The sequence below is a fragment of the Halichoerus grypus genome, chromosome 10 (genome assembly GCF_964656455.1).
Source record: "Halichoerus grypus chromosome 10, mHalGry1.hap1.1, whole genome shotgun sequence".
NCBI lineage: Eukaryota > Metazoa > Chordata > Mammalia > Carnivora > Phocidae > Halichoerus > Halichoerus grypus.
This window is the reverse complement of record NC_135721.1, coordinates 138,528,485-138,548,517: the sequence shown is the minus strand read 5'-3', so window position 1 is coordinate 138,548,517 and position 20,033 is coordinate 138,528,485. Positions and strand designations below refer to the sequence as shown.

Below are 20,033 nucleotides of genomic sequence, written 5' to 3'. Positions count from 1 at the left end.
TACCCAGTGTCCCGGCACCTAGCACCAGCTGGCAGTCAAAAGGGGGGTCTGGGGCCTGCACAACTCTTTAGGGGGTAGATACTTGTCTAGACGACTCCAGCATGTTCCAGAAGGCCGACAGAGACGGCCCACAGCCGGCTGGCAACGCCGACCCCAGGGCTTCTCATGGGCTCTATTTAATGCCCAGACGTGTGATCGAGCATGCTTCGGAAAGCCCGTGGCTTGCTGGCACCCACCCCATCCACCTGTTCCACCTGGTGAGGGGGCCTAGAGGGTTTGTCTTAGACTCTCAGTAGGGAGCTTGGAGAAGAGCTCACCCCTTCAGGACCACGCATGCAGGCATGGACGGCCTCTGAGATAAGTTCTTTGATTATCCACACTTTACAAAGTACAGGGTTGGTGGTTAGTAGATTGCCTAAAGCGCGCCGCTTCCAGCCAGGAGTCCTGCTCTTCACTTCCACAGCACCCATCTTCTAAGAGCAGAGGTGTTTGTGCTCCCAGAAGGCCCAGGAAGGTAAGGCAGGACCCAGAGACTCAGGGCCACCTGGGTCGGAACCGGAGCTGAGGACCCTGAGACCCTGAGCTGGTGCATGAGCTGCCTGGTCACACATCACACGTGGGACTGCCCAGCTTTCAATAAATTGTAACTTATAAATGCCATGTGCTGAACCTCATTGTGAAAGATGAGAGGAAATGGACACCAAGGCTGGCCATAACCAGCCCCACTCAGCAGGCACAGGATTTTGATCAAGTCGACGAATTTGAATTGAGAGTCTGCTCTTACAGGTTTGTGGGCTACCTACAGTGGATCAGACACTATGTGGACCACAGAACAGATGTTAACCAGTCCCACACTCCCCATGTATGCACCTCGAGGTATATGCACATCTGCTGGGCCTGCTTCAGGCGGACTCTGACCCTTAGGTCTGTCCCTGTCTGTCCCCTTTCTGAGCCTCCCTCCTCTCTCTGCAGGCTCCTGAGGTTTCCCACAGTTTTATTCCCGACTCTAAGATTTAGTTGCTTGTGGAGCAAGTGCTTCTCTTGACCTCCGTAGCTCCGTCCCTAAAATGGGAATGACACTTCATCCATTTGACTTCCCAGGCCCAAAGTGAGACAAGATGGTCACTGCAGGAAAGGGCCCACCATTTCTGCAAGGCTCTCCCTTTGGGGATATCAACCCGAACCCTAAGCCCAGAAAGGAGGGGAGGCATGACCCCCACACACTCACCCACTGCACCTCTCTTCTCCATCTGGAGACTGGCATTATTGCTGTATCTTACCCTTGAGAAACAGAGCCACAGAGAAGTCAGAAACTCGCTCCCAGTCACACAGCAAGTGGGTGTCAGAGCTGCGGTTGGAACTCCTCTCTATCACACTTCAAAGCCTTTGTCCCTAGGCCTCACCACCCCCATTTACTCTCTTTTCTGCCCCAGAATTGACTCGTCCTCTGGGATGCTCCTTGGAGGCCTTCCAGACCAATCCCTACCCCCACCGTTATGACACACTTTCCCCTCAGCACGGACCTGGGCACACAGAAGTCACTCCCTGCCTTCGATGGCTTTAGTGAAGAGCTCTCCAGCCCACCCTGATGTCGGGGCCCCTCCTCTCCTGCCATGCCCACCCTGGGGAATGGGGCATGTCTCCACCATCCCCCCAAGCCTGCACAAAGCCAAGTTGGGGCAGTGGGTCCAAGAGGTAAGCAATGGGTGGGTGGGCATCTGGCTGCAGTGCTCCACCCTGTGTCCCAGGCTGGCCTCTCCCCTCCCCTCCTTCCCTCCCATCCTCCCCTCCCTCTACTCCTCTCCCTCTGAGGGCTGCAAGCCCCTGCCATAGCCAGCCAGCCAGGCGTTTGCACATGCTCTTGCTCGAGCGCTCTCTCTCTCGCTCTCTCGCTCTCCCGCTCTCCCGCTAGCTCTCTCCCCCTCTCTCCCTCTCCCTCTCTGCGCCCGCCTCCCGCCCGCCCTCGCTCCCTCCCCTCCCCAGCACTGCCGCATTCGCCGACTGCAGCTCCAGCCGCCGCCCGCGCCTCCCGGCCTTCCGCAGCCTCCGCGCCGCCAGCACCATGGCCAGCACCCTGTCCGGTAGGCGCCCGGGACGCGGACTTCCTGGGGCGGTGGCGGGTCTGAGCGGAGGCCATTGTCTGGCCTCGCCTGAAGCTGGGGCCGGTGGCGGACTCCGTTTTCACATCTCAGACCTCACGCTCTGCAGGGGCGCGGGGCGCGGCCGGGCCGAACCCGCAAGAACCGAGGTTCAGGGCCAACGGGTTGGGAACACCTGGTGCCCCAAGGGCGAGGATTGCGGCGCGGGTGCGGCGGGCGTGGGCCGCTGGGCAGGGGCCGCGCCCAAGCGAGCACCCGGGGCGAGGGCGCATTGCCCCTTCCGTGGCCGCCGTGTCAGGCCAGGCGCGACTGTGGCAGGGTGGCTCCGAGGGTCCGGGGGCGGGACCGTGCCCCGGGTGGGCGCGCTGGGGAGGTGCAGACAGCGTCCCCCGAGGCGCCTGTCTACCGCGGACCCCGGTCCGACCTCGCCTGCGCGAGGGTGGGGATGAGGAGGGGAGGACCCATAGCCAGCGAGCCCAGGCCGTATCTGCGCCAGTGGAGCACCCCGGGGGCTGGAGGGACGCTGCGGACGGACGAGGGAGGAGAAACCGAGCCGGGGGCGAGCGGAGCCGCGCCCGCGTCTAGCGTGGTCGTCCCCTCCCCTCGCTGCTGCGGGCTTGGGGACCGCTCTCTGCGACACGGTACCACCTGCTCTGGTCGAAAAAGCCACCGCCCTTTGCGCAGCGGGGTTTGGATGGAGGAGGGGCCGCTGCAGTTTCCAAGTCCTCCCAGCAAGGAGGGGTCTGCCCCTCCCTCCCCCACAGCCCCGCCTCCCAAGCTGCGGATCCACTGCCCCCAAGGCTGCGACCCTCCCCTCACGCCTGAGCCAGGCGCGGCTCTGGCGGAGGGGTGGACATGGGGCAGTTACTGGCGGTGAGAGAGCTGCGGGTGACCCTGGACGCGAGGACATGGGGCTTGCTCCCCCCAGGAACGCTCTGGCCTGTCTGGCCGCCCCAGGACCAACTTCATCTTTGCACTCCGTCGCCAGGGACATCAGGGCAGCGGCTCCCCACCTCCACCCCATTTCCCCCTGGACTCAGAACTCTACTCCCAGCCCACCCTTCCCTCCATTCTGTGGGTCCCCTCTCCCTAGCTAGCCTGATTCTCTCTGGAGTGGCACACAGTTTGGCAGGTCTCCACGCACTCACATGTGCCCTGCCCTGACCAGCTTCTCAGGCCCTGTGGGTCCCAGGCCCCAGATGACTTCTACACTTGTCTAGGAGGGGACCACATGTGTCACTGACCACACCCCTCCTGCACACAGTCCATGAGGGTCTTGTCCATCTGGCCTTCATCTGCCCCCTGCTCGGTCTTGTTGACCTCAGAGATATTGGGCTCAGCTTTGGGCAGGAACTGAGGATGGTCTGTCCTTCCCACGGCCAGAGCGCTAGTCCAGTCCCACACTGAGGCGGGGTTTCAGGCCCTGGTCTGTGCCCGAGTGGGGGACAATGAGCAACCACTGGTGGGAGATGCTCTCAGCCTTTTCTCTTAGTAAAAACCCTGCTCAGTAGATCTCATCTGACAGGTAAGCAGACTGATTAGGTGGTGAAGGGATGCAGCCGAAGCTGCACTGTTGATGACCACCACAGATGGGCGCAGATGTGCTGACCTTAAAACCCCCGACACCAGCCCTCCCTTTTCCAGGCTTTGGGGTGCTGCTGACCCATGCTTGGTCCCAGGATTTTTCTGGGTGTCCAGGTTGCTGTTGGTGTGAAAAGGGAAACCATAAGCGCAATCAGCGTTGATCAGCACGGCCACTGCCTCATAGATGTGCCGTGAGCCAGCCAGGAGAACTGCCTCCTGACAAAGTCACGCGGGGATGGGCCTTTCCTGTTTTACTGTCAGGGTTGCCCCGGAGAGAGTGCAGCCCACATGTGTGCATGCCTATGCCCACCTTCATAAAAATTGGATAGGCAGGCGGCTTGGCCCAGAAGTGGCTATGTGAGCAGATCAGTCATTGTGGCCAAAATCAGTTTAAGTGAATCCCAGCTATGGCTTCTCGGTTAAAAGAAGTCTCTGATTGGAGCGGCCCCTGGTGCTCCATGCCTCAGTGGCCTGTCTGCCCCAGCTCACTGGTGGGCTTCGTTGGTCTTGGTGACTAGGGTGAAGAGTCATTGTCTGCTATGACCTTGTGGTCACAAGATTGACCTTAGCTTTCTCTTCCTCTGTTGACTTTCCCACCACCTTTCCCTTGAGCATCTGTTGATGGGCTATGTCACTGGGACTCACCTGGGGAGATGTGGCCATCTCTTGGTGTCCTTCCCACACACTCAGCTCTTCACACACTTTTGTAGAGTCTTGCTTATATTTATCTCCTTATGCAACTCCGCTGAGCTGAGAGGGCTCACCCGTGCTCCCTAAGCTCTCAGGCCTGAAGTGCATGGAGGTGATGGTGACAGCACCTCCTGTGGGCTTGTTCTGAGATGAACAGGGCATTCCAGGAAAGGTGCTTGGCCTAGTGCCTGACAAGAGATGGGTGCCCAGTCCATGCCAGGCAGTGTGACTATTGCAGCCACATTTCCCAGAGTTTCCTCCCCGGAGAAGGTGAATCCACTGGCGCGTCCTGCCATGCTGGGCTCCCAGCACGTTGCACGTGACTCTGACTAGTGAGAGGGGCAGCCTGGAGGGCAATGAGCTCCATCTGCCAGGAAGCAATTCGCAGCAGCCTCCAGGACCCTTCTAGGGGTGAGTGGGCATCTGTGGGCGCCCTGCCTTCCCATTTCTGGATAGACAACCCCCCACCCCCACCACCATGAGGCTCCCAACAGGAAAGTGCAGCCAGAGGCTGGGCTCATGATCAGGGTCCCATCCTGTCATGCTGTGTGACTCTGGGTGGGCTCCTTGCTCTCTCTCTCTCTCTTTTTTTTTTCCTCAGTAGAAATGAATCTGACAAGGGCTGGCTGGTCTTGAGGGTCAGTTGGGAGTATGGATGTAATGCACCCACCTCAGGGGTGCTGCCATTATGGTTACCATGCCACTGTAGGCTGATCTGGTGCCTTCTCACTCTTGCTCACCTAGGATCTAAGCATCCAAAAAGCCAATGTGTGTTTTTGCATATTTAACATTTAGTATGAAGAGGAAGAGAGAGATGAAAGCAATCCAGCTCATGCCAGAGATTTGCTTATAACGACTCCCTGAAGTCAGTGATGGGGAAGGAAGAGAAGGGTCCTGGTGAGGGGGAGAAACAGCATGCCCCCAAGCTGCAGAGGGGCTTCCTGGCTTGAGCTCTGTCGATGGAGAGGTGCCTAGATGGGTCTGGGCCTCGACCTCTTCCCTCTGCAGTGAGACATGACCTTTAAGCCCCTCCAGTTCTGAGGACACAGGTGTAACCTCCTGTGTTGTGAGCTGCTGGGCCCAGGCCTGCTCTCCAGCGCATGTGTGAGCTTCCCCTTGCTCACTGTCTGAAAATTTGCCAATTTCCCTACCTGCTGTCCAGTTCCCTCCAACTTGCAGCCAGACCACACAGCAAGCCTCACTCCCAAGCCCCCTTCTGGGGGGGTGCCCCTTCCCACTTGGCTACTTAGGATGAGTCTTCTGGGAAGGAAGCTCCTCATGGGCCATCAGCCCAAGAGAAACCAACCTGGAGAATCTCCATGACCATCAAACACTGAGCTGCATCCCTATTACCAGCTGCAAGACATAGTCAGTCCCTCACTTCCTAGTTGGACACTGGTCCCCTGGGCTGGTCCATGCCCTCAGAGAGCTCTGACTTTAGTCTCCAGCATCCCCCCCATCCTTCTCCCCTGTGTCCTAACAATGCGGTGCTCACACCTGCCCAAGCTCCACATCCTGCACCCTAAATTGCTGCCAACCTCCCTTCCTACTCAGGCAACAGGTACTTGGAAGGAAGTCCCCTGACATTTGTCCATGAACTTGTTCTTCCTCTGTAATAAATGTGCAGCTCATTTTCCTGGGAGAACTTCAGGCTCAAGGCAGAGAGGAGCTTGAGCACCTGTGACGCCCCAAGCTCCTGGCATGTATGGTAAACCCATTTGGAGGTTTCCACATGTGCTTCTGAAGAGCTGGCTTTACCCGGTCTTACACCCTCTAACTCCCCAGCACATTAGTGTGAGGTACCCATCTCCCTCCTTTTTAAAATTAACTTTTAGGGGACGCCTGGGTGGCTCAATCGGTTGGGTGTCTGCCTTCAGCTCAGGTCATGATCTCTAAGGGTCCTGGGATCGAGTCCCACATTGGGCTCCCTGCTCTTCGGGGAGTCTGCTTCTCCCTCTGCCGCTACCCCAACTTGTTCTCTCAATCTCTCTCTTTCAAATAAATAAAATCTTTAAAAAACTTTTGAAAAACTCTATCATTCTAAAAATAAATAAAATTAACTTTTAATAGCACAAGTAATGCACAAATAGATTATGCTTGTAAAAAAAAATAAAATTGACATGTCAAGCCAAAATCCCCTTTGAGGCCTGCACACATCCAGCCCACTTCCCTCCCAGCCTCCTGAAGCCAATGACCAAGGCGCATATCTCTGCCCTGCTACCGCTCCACGCCCCTTAAAGGCTCTCCTTGCTGCCTGCCTGGGATTCCTTTGTGCTCCCTTTACAGTCTCCTGGGCTCTCTCCAGAAGAGTCTGGGTCATTGGGACGTTTAGATCCAATAACATCATTCTCTGCACTGGTTGATGGAGAACCCTGCTCACCATGAGCTGCTCTCTCAGACAAGGACCTGATAATTTCTGTCCTGTGTCCTGTTTCTACACCAACACTTTCCCCAACTTCACATTAACTCAATTTTAAAACATTGTCTTGTGTGAAATTTGATCAGGAAATTTCTTTTTTTTTTTTTTTTTTAAGATTTTATCTATTTTTTGACAGAGTCAGAGAGCACAAGCCGGGGGAGGGGGAAGCAGCAGAGGGAGAGGGAGAAGCCGACTCCCGCCAAGCAGTGAGCCCGATGCGGGGCTCCATCCCAGGACCCTGAGATCATGACCTGAGCCGAAGGCAGACGCTTAACCGACGGAGCCACCCAGGCGCCCCAGTCAGGAAGTTTCTTGTCCAAATTCGTGTCTGCTCCTTGGAAGACCCCTTCATGGAAGCCAGACTCCCTCTCTGGAGTGTCTCTCTGGAGATCTGTACCAGCTTCTCCAGCTAGGGCAGCGGGAGGATGGGTCTCTGAGTCTCCTAGTCTTTGGGACCCGATGGAGTGGTATAAAGAACACAGACCACCTGGGATTGCACTTGAGGAGCTTTGGGCAAGTCACCCTTTCCACTGGGGCCCAGTGTCATCTCAGTTGAGCCCGGGGACAGTCTTGGGCTTGAAGATTGTTAAGCATTAGTGAGACACTGGGCCAGCGTGTCTACCTTAGGGCCTGGCTTGTCATGAATGGGCCACAGAAAGCTCAGTTATTTCCATTCTGACAGTGGGCTTCTCCCCTTCACCTGACAGGACTCAGGGCCTCAGCAGACAAGTGTACGTCCTTTTCTGGTTGGACACGGGGCACACTGGCTGTGGGCACCTGCTCTGCAAGACTAGAGGGCAGGCTTTGGTGCTGAACGGACAGCTCCCTACCTTTTGGCTCTGGATGGGCAGGGAGTGTGTGCCTGGTGATGGCCTGGTTTCACCTGGGGTGGCTGCAATGCTATCAGGGTAAATGGGGGAGGGGGTCACACAGGAGGAAGTCTGACAGCTTCACCCAGGTGTACAGACCAAGAAAGTGCTGCCTGCAGAAGTTCCACATCTGTGCTGGCCCGGTCATGAGTGTGGTGGTTAATATCTGTAAGAGGGAAAGGGCAGGAAGGAGGGGAAGGACATGGAGGGCCAGGGATGGTGGGTCAGGAAAATACACAGTGACAAAGGGTCACGGAGACATGCAAAGACAGAGAGAGAGAACTGAGCCAGGAAGACAAAAGGATGGACAGAGACCAACAAACACAGCGATGTAAAGGAATGAGACGGAAATGCCGAGAGAGAAAAGGAGAAGGAAGGGGGTATTAGGAGAACAATGCAGGACAACCCACAGGAAGGTGTGCCCAGGGACAAGGTCAGCTTCTGGGAGTGGGGAGAGGGAGAGGAGAGCTGTAGAGAGCCAAGGGAACAGAAAAGAGAGCGAGATACACAGGCTTCCAGAGAGACACAGCATGGGGAGTACTGGGGAGGGAAAGACAGAGGCAGCCAGGGAGGTGAGGTCGGGAGGTGGCCACGGCGCCCTCTCATGCTGGCCTCATGCCCACAGCCTACAAGGAGAAGATGAAGGAGTTGTCAGTGCTGTCGCTCATCTGCTCCTGTTTCTACTCACAGCCGCACCCCAACACCATCTACCAGTATGGGGGTGAGTGTGCCCCAGGCAGCTGCCAGGTCCTGCTTGGTCAGTGCCTGCCTCCTCCCTTCCTTGCTCTCTGCTCCCCTGGCCTCTCTGACCACCTCCCTCGGCTCAGCTGGCTTCTGGAGAGGGAGCCTCTGATGGGAGACAGCCTTGGGCGCTCAGGCCTGGGGGTCCCACACGAGCAGCCGTGCTCCCTCCCTCAGCCCTTGATTCGGATGTGTACTGGGAACATGACCCCTCAGATTCCTGAAGCCCAATCTGGTTTTGCAGACATGGAGGTGAAGCAGCTGGACAAGAGGGCCTCTGGCCAGAGCTTCGAGGTCATCCTCAAGTCCCCTTCTGACCTGTCCCCCGAGAGCCCAGTGCTCTCCTCTCCCCCCAAGAGGAAGGACACCTCCCTGGAGGAACTGCAGAAGCGGCTGGAGGCAGCTGAGGAGCGAAGGAAGGTGAGGAGCCCAGTCCTGCCCCCAGATCCTGACGAAGGTGGCCAGAGGCCTCATTGGGCACAGACAGGGTCCCCAAGGCACAGGGTGCTCCAAGCCCCTGCTTGGCTGTTGGCCTGGAGTGGAGAGGGTCTCATGGTTCCCTGGATCTCCTCTTGGGAGATCAGAATAGGACAGGGAGGTGAAGGGTTCCCCAGTGGCAGCCAGCTGGAGAGGCACAGGAACCAGATACTGTTGGAGGGGGTGTCCTTGGCCATGGCCAGGAGGGGGCCCTGGGACATGAGTCTGGGCTGGCATCCTTCTCCAGAGTAGAGAAGTGAGTGAGAAGAAAGGGACTCCCATGTGTTGGGGGCTGCAAGCCCACATCTGCTGGGAGCTCAGGGGGCCCCTGGGAGAAGGGGGGCATGTGCCCCAGGCTCCCTCCTTGTTCCTTCCCCTCACACCAGCCCCACGGAGACTGAAACACACACAAAAGGAGTCCTCTCAGGAGTGCAGTCCTGATGCCCAAGCCCATTGGGCAGGGGCACTGGCTCCAAATCCCTTACAGCATGTCCCAGTGAAACCTGGGGACCCAGGCCTCCTAGGGTTAACTAGCAGTGACTGGCATGTGGGTGGGCCCAGCAGCCTTGTGAAGGAGCTGCAAGCCCTAGCGTCTCTGACCCTCACCTCTCCTCCGGGCCTCCAGGCAGCCCCTCCCCCACTAGGGCTGGACAGTGCAGCAGTCCCGGCAGTCCCAGTCCCCTCGCTCCAACTAGTCCCTTCTCCAGCAGCCCTGGGCACCCTTACACAGCCCCCCGCCCCTCAGGGAATTCAGAACCCAGGGCATATCAAGCACCTACTTTGAGCTCAGCGGGCAGACGTTTGAGGAGGAGATGGTGCAGGTTCCATGACAGCCCATAAGTTTTGAATTTGCTCTGCTCCTCCAACATTCCCTGAGTGCACCACGGGCTTTGGAGGCGGCAGCGAGCGGGACAGAGCCTGTCTTGCTGCGTGGGCGCCCTCAGCTTAGCAGGAGGGACAGCTCTGCGGGCTGACGACGAGCAGAAAGGGTGAGCAACTTCCGGTTTGTCTGGGGCTGGGGGTTCTCCTGGCACGCGGACCTTGCGGTGCTAAAGCCCAGGAAGTCCCAGGCAAACTGGGACCAGGTGAACACCCTCGCCGACGGCAGGGCAGTGTAGATCTGAGGTCCAGTGGGCAGCAGGTAGCCGGCTCGGGCTGGGCAGCAGGGCAGGGTAACGGGCACTGGCCGGAGCCGAGACAGCGCGCGGGGAGGCCAGGCTTGCGTGGGGGGCTGGGGGCAGGGGCCCGGCCGCCGCCCACGCGCGCGCCCCCGTCCGCCCGCACAGACGCAGGAGGCGCAGGTGCTAAAGCAGCTGGCTGAGCGGCGCGAGCACGAGCGCGAGGTGCTGCACAAGGCGCTGGAGGAGAACAACAACTTCAGTCGCCTGGCGGAGGAGAAGCTCAACTACAAGATGGAGCTCAGCAAGGAGATCCGCGAGGCGCACCTGGCAGCGCTGCGCGAGCGGCTGCGCGAGAAGGTGCGCGCCGGGGCGGGGCTTGGCGAGGAGAGCGCGGGACCGGGATCGAGGAGGGGGCGGGGCGAAGGGCGGGAGCGGTGGGTCTCAAGGGGCGGGGCTCAGCGCGGGGGGCGGGGCCCGGGGCGGGGCGGATCCCGGGCAGCAGGAAGTGGGGCTTTCGCCTGCGTTTATTGCGCGCCTGCGGTCTCGGCCTCGGCCCCCAATTCGGTCCTGGTGGGACACAGCCAGTGACCGCGGTAATAAACCGATAGTCATTACTTTTGAAGTGCTGCGAAAGGCGCGGGTTTGAGCTAGAAGAGGGGAGGAGCTGCTTTAGGCTGGGGGGCCAGGGAAGCCCCCGGGGGCCCCCGTCCTTTGGTGGTACCTTCCCACTGCACCACCAGCGCTCTCGCAGCCCGGCTGCTCCCTGTCCTGCATGGAGACAGCCCAGAGTGAGGCGAGGCCGGGAGCCCCCTACGAATAGCCTCTGCTTCAGCCCGCGGGGTGGGACCAGGTTGGTGCCAGGGGGTACCCTGGAGCTTGCAAACCCAAGGAAGTTCCCTGGAGTCACGGCTCTCTCTCTGGTTTGGGTGCCACCCTGTCTCACTGAGGGCCAGCCCCCGCGCTCAGGCCACACTTCGAGGGGAGGACATGGGCCTCCCCCTGTTCTCTGTTGCTCCTCCGTCCTGGTCGTTAAGGGGTCCCATTGGTCGCTTCTCCTGCACTTAGGAGGGTCCCTGAAGCCTGGGCGTGGGGGAAGGGGCAGCCCCCCCAGCCGCCGCGGCGGGCGCAGGGCCCCGCCCACCTCCACCTGTCCTCCCAGGAGCTGCACGCAGCTGAGGTGCGCAGGAACAAGGAGCAGCGAGAGGAGATGTCCGGCTAAGGGGCTGCGGAGCAGAGGCGCCTGGATCCTGAGAGGAGACATCGACACATGCGGGTTCTGGTTTCGTCTTGTGCCACTTTGTCTAGATGCAACCTTTGCTCCTGCCCCTTCCCTGCCCCGCACTCCCAGCTCCCGCTTCTCTTTCCGCTCTGAGCCGTCCAGTCCTCCGCAGGCTCCCCATCCAGGAGCTGCCAGGGCGTGGCACACAGTCCCTCACTTCAGGCACCAGGCCAGGCAGTGGCTGGGTCCCCTGTTGGTGGCCCTCTCAGATGTGGTGACAACCTCAATAAATCCAGTGGTGGTAGCAGGAACATGTGGGTCCTTATGCTGGCTTGTCCTGTGAGCACCTTGTACTTAGGGCACGTCCTCTGAGCCAGCTCCCTGCCACTGACAGGCAAAGGTGACGCCACCTCCAAGGCCTTCGGTGGGAGGGGGCGGAGGAAGGAAGAACGGCCTCTGGGCAGTGTGGCCAGGTCAGCCGTGGGTGCCATCTGTGCCGTGGACTGTTTTGGGATGGGTGGGTCGGGGTCCTCCGAGACCACCTGGCCTGCAGTGGGCAGCTTGGTCTTGGGGGGGAGGGTGGGATGTGGCCTGGCCTGTCTTCAGGTGAGTGGGCATTCTGCCATGGTCTACGGGTTGTGGTCTGCAGGGACACCTCTTGCTGGCCCCTCCTCCCAGGAGTGCCCGCCTCCTAAGAACGTCTGGCCCACTACCCATGTGGGGAAAGCCCTCCTCCATCATCACTCCTCTTCTCCCCCCAGGCTTTACAGACCCTTGGAGGACTCCATCTTTAGAGCCCTTTTTAGGCTGGGGGGCCCCTTCTTGTGCCCTCACCCTGGTAGAAAGATGCTCCCATGATGCTCCGGGCCATGGGGCTTTCAGGCTAACCTCTGGACAGGTGTGGCTAGGTGTGAGTGAGTGGCAGCCACAGGTGCTTCTCAGGGAGCAGACAGCAGGGGGAGTAGGGGACCAGCTGCCTGCAGATTCAGATGTTGGGGGTTGGGATTCCCAACCATCTTCCTGCCTAGTCCATCCTTGACTTTCTTGACCTGTGCCCCCCCCCCCGCTCCCCCCCTCCCGGCTCCAGGCCTCTCCTGCCAAGACCTTCCTGGACTGGCTCCTTCTCCTCCTCCAGATTCCCAGCACCGGCCTTTGAGGACTGTCAGCTGCTGGCCATGGGGGGTGTTCAGTCTTTGGGCCATGGCAGCACCCTCCCCTTGTCCCGTGGCAGCCCCATCCCAAAGCTGAGTACTGAGGGCAGGGTCCCTGCTGACCATCCTCTGGGTGGAAAGCATGAGGGGACAGACTGCAAGTTCTTGCAGGACCCAGAGCCAGCACTTCAGAAACCAGGTGGGTGGCAGCCCCCTGGGGCCCCTGGCTTCCATCCTACAGAAACATGCCAGTGCACTCCCAGGGCCCAGCCAGAGAGCACAGGTGGATGCTGATCCCCTACCACAGGCTTAGGGGGAAGGAGGGCCCCATGCCCACTCTCCTCGTCCCACCCACACAGCCTCGGGGGAGTGACAAGCCAGGATTGGAACCCAGCTGTCCCACACGCCGCTCCTGTGGGACTCAGAAAGGGACGCGGAAAGAGAATGGAGGGCTGGATTTCCTTCAGCAGCGGCAGCTCTCTCATAGTGGAAGCCTAGTGTGATATGTACCCATCTCATCCACGTAGTGAAAGTGAACTTAAAATTAAATCAAATGAATGATTAAAAACAAAAAACCAAAGCCTGTGTGTTTCAGAAGTGGCTGAGCTGCCCCGTGTACATCCTGCCTCTGTGGGGTCGGATCAGGCTGCAAGGCCACTGCTGGAGGGGGCGTGAATGCTATGCACATAGCTGGGGACTGAAGCTGGTTATCATGCTTGTTCTTATCACAATTGCCGATAGTTCTAGTGACAATGGAGGCGTTAAGGAATGAGTGTGTAAATGACACACAAGCCCGTTTTCCCCTCTGGAGCCCCAGGAGACAGTGGGGGTGTGAGGGAGGAGGAGGCAGGGCCCACAGGCAGGTGGGGCTGTCCCCGCTCTCCCCAGGCCTGAGCCCTCCTGCTGGCCTGGGCCCCAGGCTGCTGCTAACGGAGAACTCATGAGGGTCCGAGATCCGAGGCTTGTCCTTCTCACTGCAGTGTCCTGTGGGTCTTGCTCAGATGTGGAGTGGGTCCTAGCGGGTCCCAGGGGTGTAACCTGTGGCTCTGTGGCCCCCATTGGGCAGCTGATTATTCACAGACACAGATCTGGCCCCAAGGTGGGGACCTAGAGTGGCAAAGAGAGAATAAGCAGACATCCTGACTCACGCTGGTGGCCTGCCTGTCCCATGGGACCCAGATAGCCAGTTGGGGTGCCCAGCAGGGACCCCTGGGCTAAGGAGGAGGCATGTTTGGTAGATGTCCATGCAGGCTATGCTCAGGCCTCCACATGGGCCTCAGGTCCAGGTCCTGGATAGGTGCCTGCTCCCTAGGATCCAGAGAGACCCCTCAGCTCTCCCCCACACTCACCGACCTCTCCTGGGGCAGGCGGTCCTGGCTACTTCCCCAGGCTCCAAGGACCTCTCACCATATCCCCTCCTTCCCCTGCCCAGGGAGAGGTGGGAAAGTCAGAATCCAGGACACACAGCGCCCAAAAGACAGAGACCTCAGAAACCTGCAAGAGGAAAAGCTGTGAGAAAGGTGGGAGAGAAAGGGAGTGCGTTGTTTTTATGAGGCGTGAGTTCTGCATGCCGGTATCCTGGGCACATGGACACACGCCACATACAAGCACACGCCTGGCGTTCCCAGAGGACCAGGCTGATCACAGGCCAGGGCTTACTCTTAGGGGACCCTAAGCAGGTATTAGGGGGCAGACGGCATTTGTTAACAGTCACCACGTGGAGCCTCTGACTTGGGCAAGGATGGGGAACCCTTCACAGACAGATCACACTTTCCCTAACAACAAAAAAGCAAAGGTGGGAGTCCTTCTGGGGAGCCAATCCTGTGTTATCTACGCTGTGTCACAAATTACCTCAAGCGGTGGCTTAGAACATCACGCCTTATCTCACCACGTCCTTAAATCAGGAATTCAGGAGCTGGGCAGTCAGGCTCAGGGACTCTCCCGAGGTTGCAGTCGGGACGTCGGCTAAGCCTCTGGTCCCCCCAAGGCTGGACTGGGGTGGAGGATCCTCAAGTCAGCTCACCCACACGGAGTCAGCAGGCGGCCTCCGGTCCTCCCGCGTGGACGCTCCCCAGGGCTGCGTGGGCGTTCTCAGCACGTGGCTGCTGGCCCCCCAGGGCGAGCTGTCAGAGAGGGAGAGGGGGCAGAGTCCCACGCATTCTCCGTGTCAGAAGCACGTCACTGAGAAGAGCCAGCACTCAAGAGGAGGCAGACTCCACCTGTGAAGCGGAGGGATGAAAAGAATCCGTGGGCATATTTTAAAACCACGTCAGACGTGCTGCCTTGAGTGACCCTGTGTGTTCTGGACACAGCTGGTGTTCACTCAGTGTCTGGGGGCTGCAGTGGGCCCCCAGCCCCCAAATACGGCATCTAGTGGCACCGGCCAGATGGTAGCCCAGAGAGCTGTCTGTCCCACACAGGCCCCCTGTCTGTCCCACACTTCCTGCCGGGCAGGCTCAGCTGAGGTTCTCTCTCTCTTTGCTGAAGACATTTTGCTAGTCCACATTTCTAGCCATGTCCCAGGACTGCTGTGACAACTGCCACACACGGGGGGCTTAAAACATCAGCAACGCGTTCTCTCACAGTTCTGGGGCCAGAAGCCCCAAATCGAGGTGTCGCAAGGCCGTGCCTCCTCTGAAGGCTGTACAACAGGGTCATCCTGGCGCCTCCTAACTCTGGCTGTCGGGAAAGGTGGTCTTTCCACCCCAAACAAAACCACTTAGCACTGGGCTTCGGGCCTGGAACCCTTCTTTCCAACAAATAAGGAGCCCACAGAACTTGTACAGGACATCCTTCCCTGCCGTAAGCTGCATGAGCGATCTGTTGTCCTGTTGTCCTGCTTGGGTGAGTGCCCCGGGTGAGTACCCCGGTGAGCACCCTCAGGTGAACACCCAGGTGAGCGGCCTAGGTGAGCACCCTCGGTGAGCACCCCCAGGTGAACACCCCCAGGTGAGCGGCCTAGGTGAGGACCCCCAGGTGAGCGGCCTAGGTGAGCATCCCAGGTGAGTACTCCCAGGTGAGCACCCCAGTGAGCACCCTCAGGTGAACACCCCCAGGTGAACACCCCCAGGTAAGTGGCCTAGGTGAGCACCCTCGGTGAGCACCCCCAGGTGAACACCCCCAGGTGAGCGGCCTAGGTGAGCACCCCCAGGTGAGCAGCCTAGGTGAGCATCCCAGGTGAGTACTCCCAGGTGAGCACCCCAGTGAGCACCCTCAGGTGAACACCCCCAGGTGAACACCCCCAGGTGAGCGGCCTAGGTGAGCACCCTTGGTGAGCACCCCCAGGTGAACACCCCCAGGTGAGCGGCCTAGGTGAGCACCCCCAGGTGAGCGGCCTAGGTGAGCATCCCAGGTGAGTACTCCCAGGTGAGCACCCCAGTGAGCACCCTCAGGTGAACACCCCCAGGTGAACACCCCCAGGTAAGCGGCCTAGGTGAGCACCCTCGGTGAGCACCCCCAGGTGAACACCCCCAGGTGAGCAGCTTAGGTGAGCACCCCAGGTGAGTTCTCCCAGGTGAGCACCCCAGGTGAGCACCCCTGGTAAGCATCCTTGGTGAGCACCCCAGGTGAACACCCCCAGGTGAGCACCCCCAGTGAGCACCCCCAGGCATGCCCCCCAACTTTCAGTACTCAGACTCCAGGGGGTTGGCTGTCCCCATTGCAGCATAGGAGGGGTGCGTGCACAGGGACCAGCTGCCCAAGCAGACCTTGTGCGTCTCTTCCTTGCATGAGTAAAGCTGCTCTGTCAGCACTTGACTGTTTCACATTTTCCTTGGCAACTCCAAGGCCAGGAGTGGGCAGAAGTGTTGGGACTCTTACCCCAGGTGGCTGGTGCTGTGATGAGCTTTGCTCTCCTCCACTTGGCAGGGGTCCTCCCCTGGGATTGGGAACCAGAGCTGGTGTTCTGCAGGACACTCGCAATCTTTGGCGTCCGTTGGCTTGTTCATGTGTCATGCCAATCTCTGTGGTCACATGGCCGCCTCCCCTTTTTGTGTGTCTATCTCTGTGGGACACCAGTCCTTGGATTGGGGCCCCCCTAATCCAATATGACCTCATTTTAGCTAATTATACCTGCAACAACCCTATTTCCAAATAAGGTTCATTCTGAGTTACTGGGAATTGAGATGTCAACGTTATCTTTGGGGGACATGATTCAACCAAAACCAGAAGCTGTAGATATATAGTTCATAGCTTTATTTTATTTTTTTAAAGTAATCTCTACACACAGCATGGGACTTGAACTTAGAACCCTGAGTTCAAGAGTCGCAGGCTCCACTGACTGAGCCAGTCAGGTGCCCCAGTATAATTAACTTTAAAGCATTCATGCATTTATTGGTGTATTTTAGCGAGTGCTTACTACATGTGCCCCTCACTCTAGAGAATGTTGCTGATTTGAAAGCATAGCTCCTGCCCCGTGAGAACCCCCATGCTAGTCAATAAGTGCACAGTAACTTGAGTTTTCAAGGCATTCAAGGCACTTTATAATGTTTTTAATCTCCAAAGTGTGCACTATGAGGAAAACAGGGTAGACATTATTTTTATGACATTAATATTTCTTTCTGGTTATACATGTAATATATGCTCACTGAATCACTGCAAAGTGCAAAGAAAGAAAACCTCGATCCACCAAAACTCCTTTCCTGCAGAGAGGATTTGCCGCATCAGCAGTGTTGAGGGAAGCCAACATTCAAACCTCTGAGAACTACACATCGTAACAGGTTAGCACTCGGCCAGGTCATAAGCATGGCTTCAATGGCTGGGTGGTCAGCTGTCATCTATTTTATGGATGTACTGGGGCTTTTGAGAAAACTTCACCAACTTTTTGGTTTCATAAACTTTTTGCTTATGTGGATTATATAGATTGACAGTTACCACATTAGGAATTAAAACTCAGAAATTTAAAAAATAGCAATTCATTTAAAATGATACACCCATTACATGTTGATATAACATTTTTAAAAAATATTTTATTTATTTATTTGAGAAAGAGAGAGGGAGAGAGCATGAGCGGGGAGGAGAGGAAGCCCAACATGGGGCTCGATCCCAGGATCCTTAGATCATGACCTGAGCTGAAGGCAGATGCTTCACCGACTGAGCCACCCAGGTGCCCCATAACATTTTGAAATGAAAAATAATATCATGTGTCAACTATACTCATGTAAAAAAATCAGTGCAAATCATAATCCCATTTAAAAAAAACCCTTATTTTTAGATCTGTAAGATGTGATGGAAAATGACAGAATGGAAAAGTAAAATGAAATAAAAGTATAAAAGATGTAAAGTAAAAGCAAAGTGGAAAAACAACAGTAAAATCAAAGTCTCTAGGATATTAACTGGACCCTGAAAAAGTAGATTTGATTTCAGTGACCTGGTGAAAACATGTATGATATCATGGCACAAACATCTAATAAAAATGTTTGCTTAAAAAATAAAATAAAATAAAATAAAAATGTTTGCTTAAAAAAAAAAACAAAAAAAACACAGGGGCACCTGGGTGGCTCAGACGGTTAAGCATCTGTCTTCGGCTCAGGTCATGATCCCAGGGTCCTGGGTTCGAGTCCCACATCGCTGAGTGCGGAGCCTGCTTCTCCCTCTCCCTCTGCCTGCCACTACCCCTGCTTGTGCTCTCTCTCTCTCCTGTCAAAAAAAAAAAAAAAATCTAAAAAAAACCCACAAAAAAACAAAACCAGGGGCTTCTGGGTGGCTCAGTCAGTTGGGCGTCTGCCTTTGGCTCAGGTCATGATCCCAGGATTCTGGGATGGAGCCCCGCATTGGGCTCCCAGTGGGGAGTCTGCTTCTCCCTCTCCCTCTGTCTGCTGTTTCCCCTGCTTGTGCTCTCCCTCTGTCAAATAAAATAAAATAAAATAAAAAAATAAGTAACAACAACCAAAATGAGTGACCTCTTCTTAGAAAAAAAAGTTAGTGAGAATGGATGAAGCAGATGAAAAAAATCTGGTCTCAGATCCATAGTTGAAGGAAAGTGTGTATTAACAGATTGTTCTTTAATATTGGACCAAAGCTTGATGTGGGGCAGTTTCTTAGAAGGTGGTTGCAACGTGAATCTGAGATCATGCCAATGAGCCTTTCATACTCTTCCATCAGGGCACTGTCTCGAGCTTGTGCACACCTTGCACCAGCCTGTGGCTCTGCGGCTCCTGGTGCGTGCGCAGTGTTCCGCCGCACACACTTGGGGGGGCCTGGGAATCTCACATGGGTGTTCCTGGGGAGAAATCACCCCTCTGGCCCCCAGTACAAACTGATCCATCCCGTCGGCCAAGCAGAGCCCAGTGCTGGAACTTCGCTCTTTGGCAGACAGAAGAGGTGAGCACACGTTCCAAAGCTGGGCCTGAGGTCCTATGACACAAACAGGTGGAGGTCATGCAGCAGTGGAAACAGCGACGAGGTAGTCTGGGTGCCCGCAGCCTCTGGGCTGGTGGTCACAGCGGCAGGCAGCTGATGCGGACACAGCTCCCGCGCCACACAGGCCTGGTCTCCGTCACCAGCATCCTTCCGAGCCTCGTCCCTTAGACTACTGGCATCATCTCAAGAACATGAGATAAACGACAGACACAGATCCTGCACTGCCATTCTCGTATTTACCAGGTAATAAAATAGCAGCACCAACATAAGCTCAATAGTTTAATCTTTAAAAAAAATATTTTATTTACTTATTTGAGAGAGAGACAGAGCGAGCACGAGTTGGGGGAGGGGCAGAGGGAGCGGCAGACTCCCCGCTGAGCAGGGAGCCCAAATCAGGGCTCCATCCCTGGACCCTGAGATCCTGAGCTGAGCCAACGTCAGATGCTTAACGACTGAGCCACCCAGATGCCCCAATAGTTTCCCTTAAAAAGAATAATCTTTTTCCATCGCTGGCTTAAGTACACTCTAAATTACTGAAAACAGAATGAATTATAACATCACTGAAATGAAGTCTGCTTGAAAACTTCCCATTTGGGAAAGGGTCTTCAGTATCTTCCTACTTAAGCACGAACACGGGTTCCGGGCTTGGTCCTGAACAAGGTATTTGTTTCTTGCCCTCTCGGTGCCCTCGCTGGGAGCACGCGCACACCGGGGGCTGCATTTCTCCGGCCGCTCGCAGGGAGAGGAATCAGCCGCGTCAGGACAGCTGGGGCGTGCCTGCCCTGTTCCGAGAGCGGGCCGCCCCGCCACCCTCTGGGCACCGCCCCCGCCGCCCAGCACCACGCCCGACCCCGGGTGCTCCGGCCGGAGCTCAGCACAGGGCAGACCACGCTCTGCGACCACTACGGCGGGGCGTCCCGCCGCACTTTCCAATCAAGCAACAGGGACGGTGGTAGCTGGCTCCCAAATCCAAGGCACTCCGTAAAAACCGAGTAATGCTGAACTTCTTACGTTCTGGAAACGCAAGGCCTTTACCTATAATTAAGAGTAATTGAAAGGAGCGAGCGCGGGCGATCCTCGGAGCTCCCAACCCTGCATCCGGGTGTCTCTCGGGGCTCAGGGACAGCTGAGGAACTGAATTTGAATGTTAATTAACTGAAACGTGAAGGAGCACATGTGGCCGGGGCTACAGCCCGGCCGGGCTGGGGGAGGGGCGGCCAGCACAGGGTCGGCACAGCGCGGGCTCAGAACGTTCCAGGCCCTTTCCAAGGGCTGCTGCAAGAAGCAAACCCCGCTCCCGGCA

At 57.0% G+C, this 20,033-nt stretch overlaps 1 protein-coding gene across 1 annotated transcript; it reads left to right on the top strand.

Moving 5' to 3' along the window:
• Window positions 1-1,926: 1,926 nt before the first annotated feature.
• STMN3 (stathmin 3) lies at window positions 1,927-11,530 on the top strand. Its single transcript, XM_036085289.2, has 5 exons — window positions 1,927-2,081; window positions 8,287-8,382; window positions 8,647-8,822; window positions 10,166-10,357; window positions 11,160-11,530. The coding sequence occupies exons 1-5, from the start codon at window positions 2,063-2,065 to the stop codon at window positions 11,217-11,219; spliced, it is 543 nt and encodes a 180-aa protein (XP_035941182.1). The 5' UTR covers window positions 1,927-2,062; the 3' UTR covers window positions 11,220-11,530.
• The last annotated feature ends 8,503 nt before the right edge of the window (window positions 11,531-20,033 follow it).

Coding starts and splice junctions, on each gene's coding strand:
- STMN3 (XM_036085289.2), top strand. Junction 8,383..8,646: donor CACCATCTACCAGTATGGGG/GTGAGTGTGCCC, acceptor CTGGTTTTGCAG/ACATGGAGGTGAAGCAGCTG. Junction 10,358..11,159: donor GCGAGCGGCTGCGCGAGAAG/GTGCGCGCCGGG, acceptor CTGTCCTCCCAG/GAGCTGCACGCAGCTGAGGT.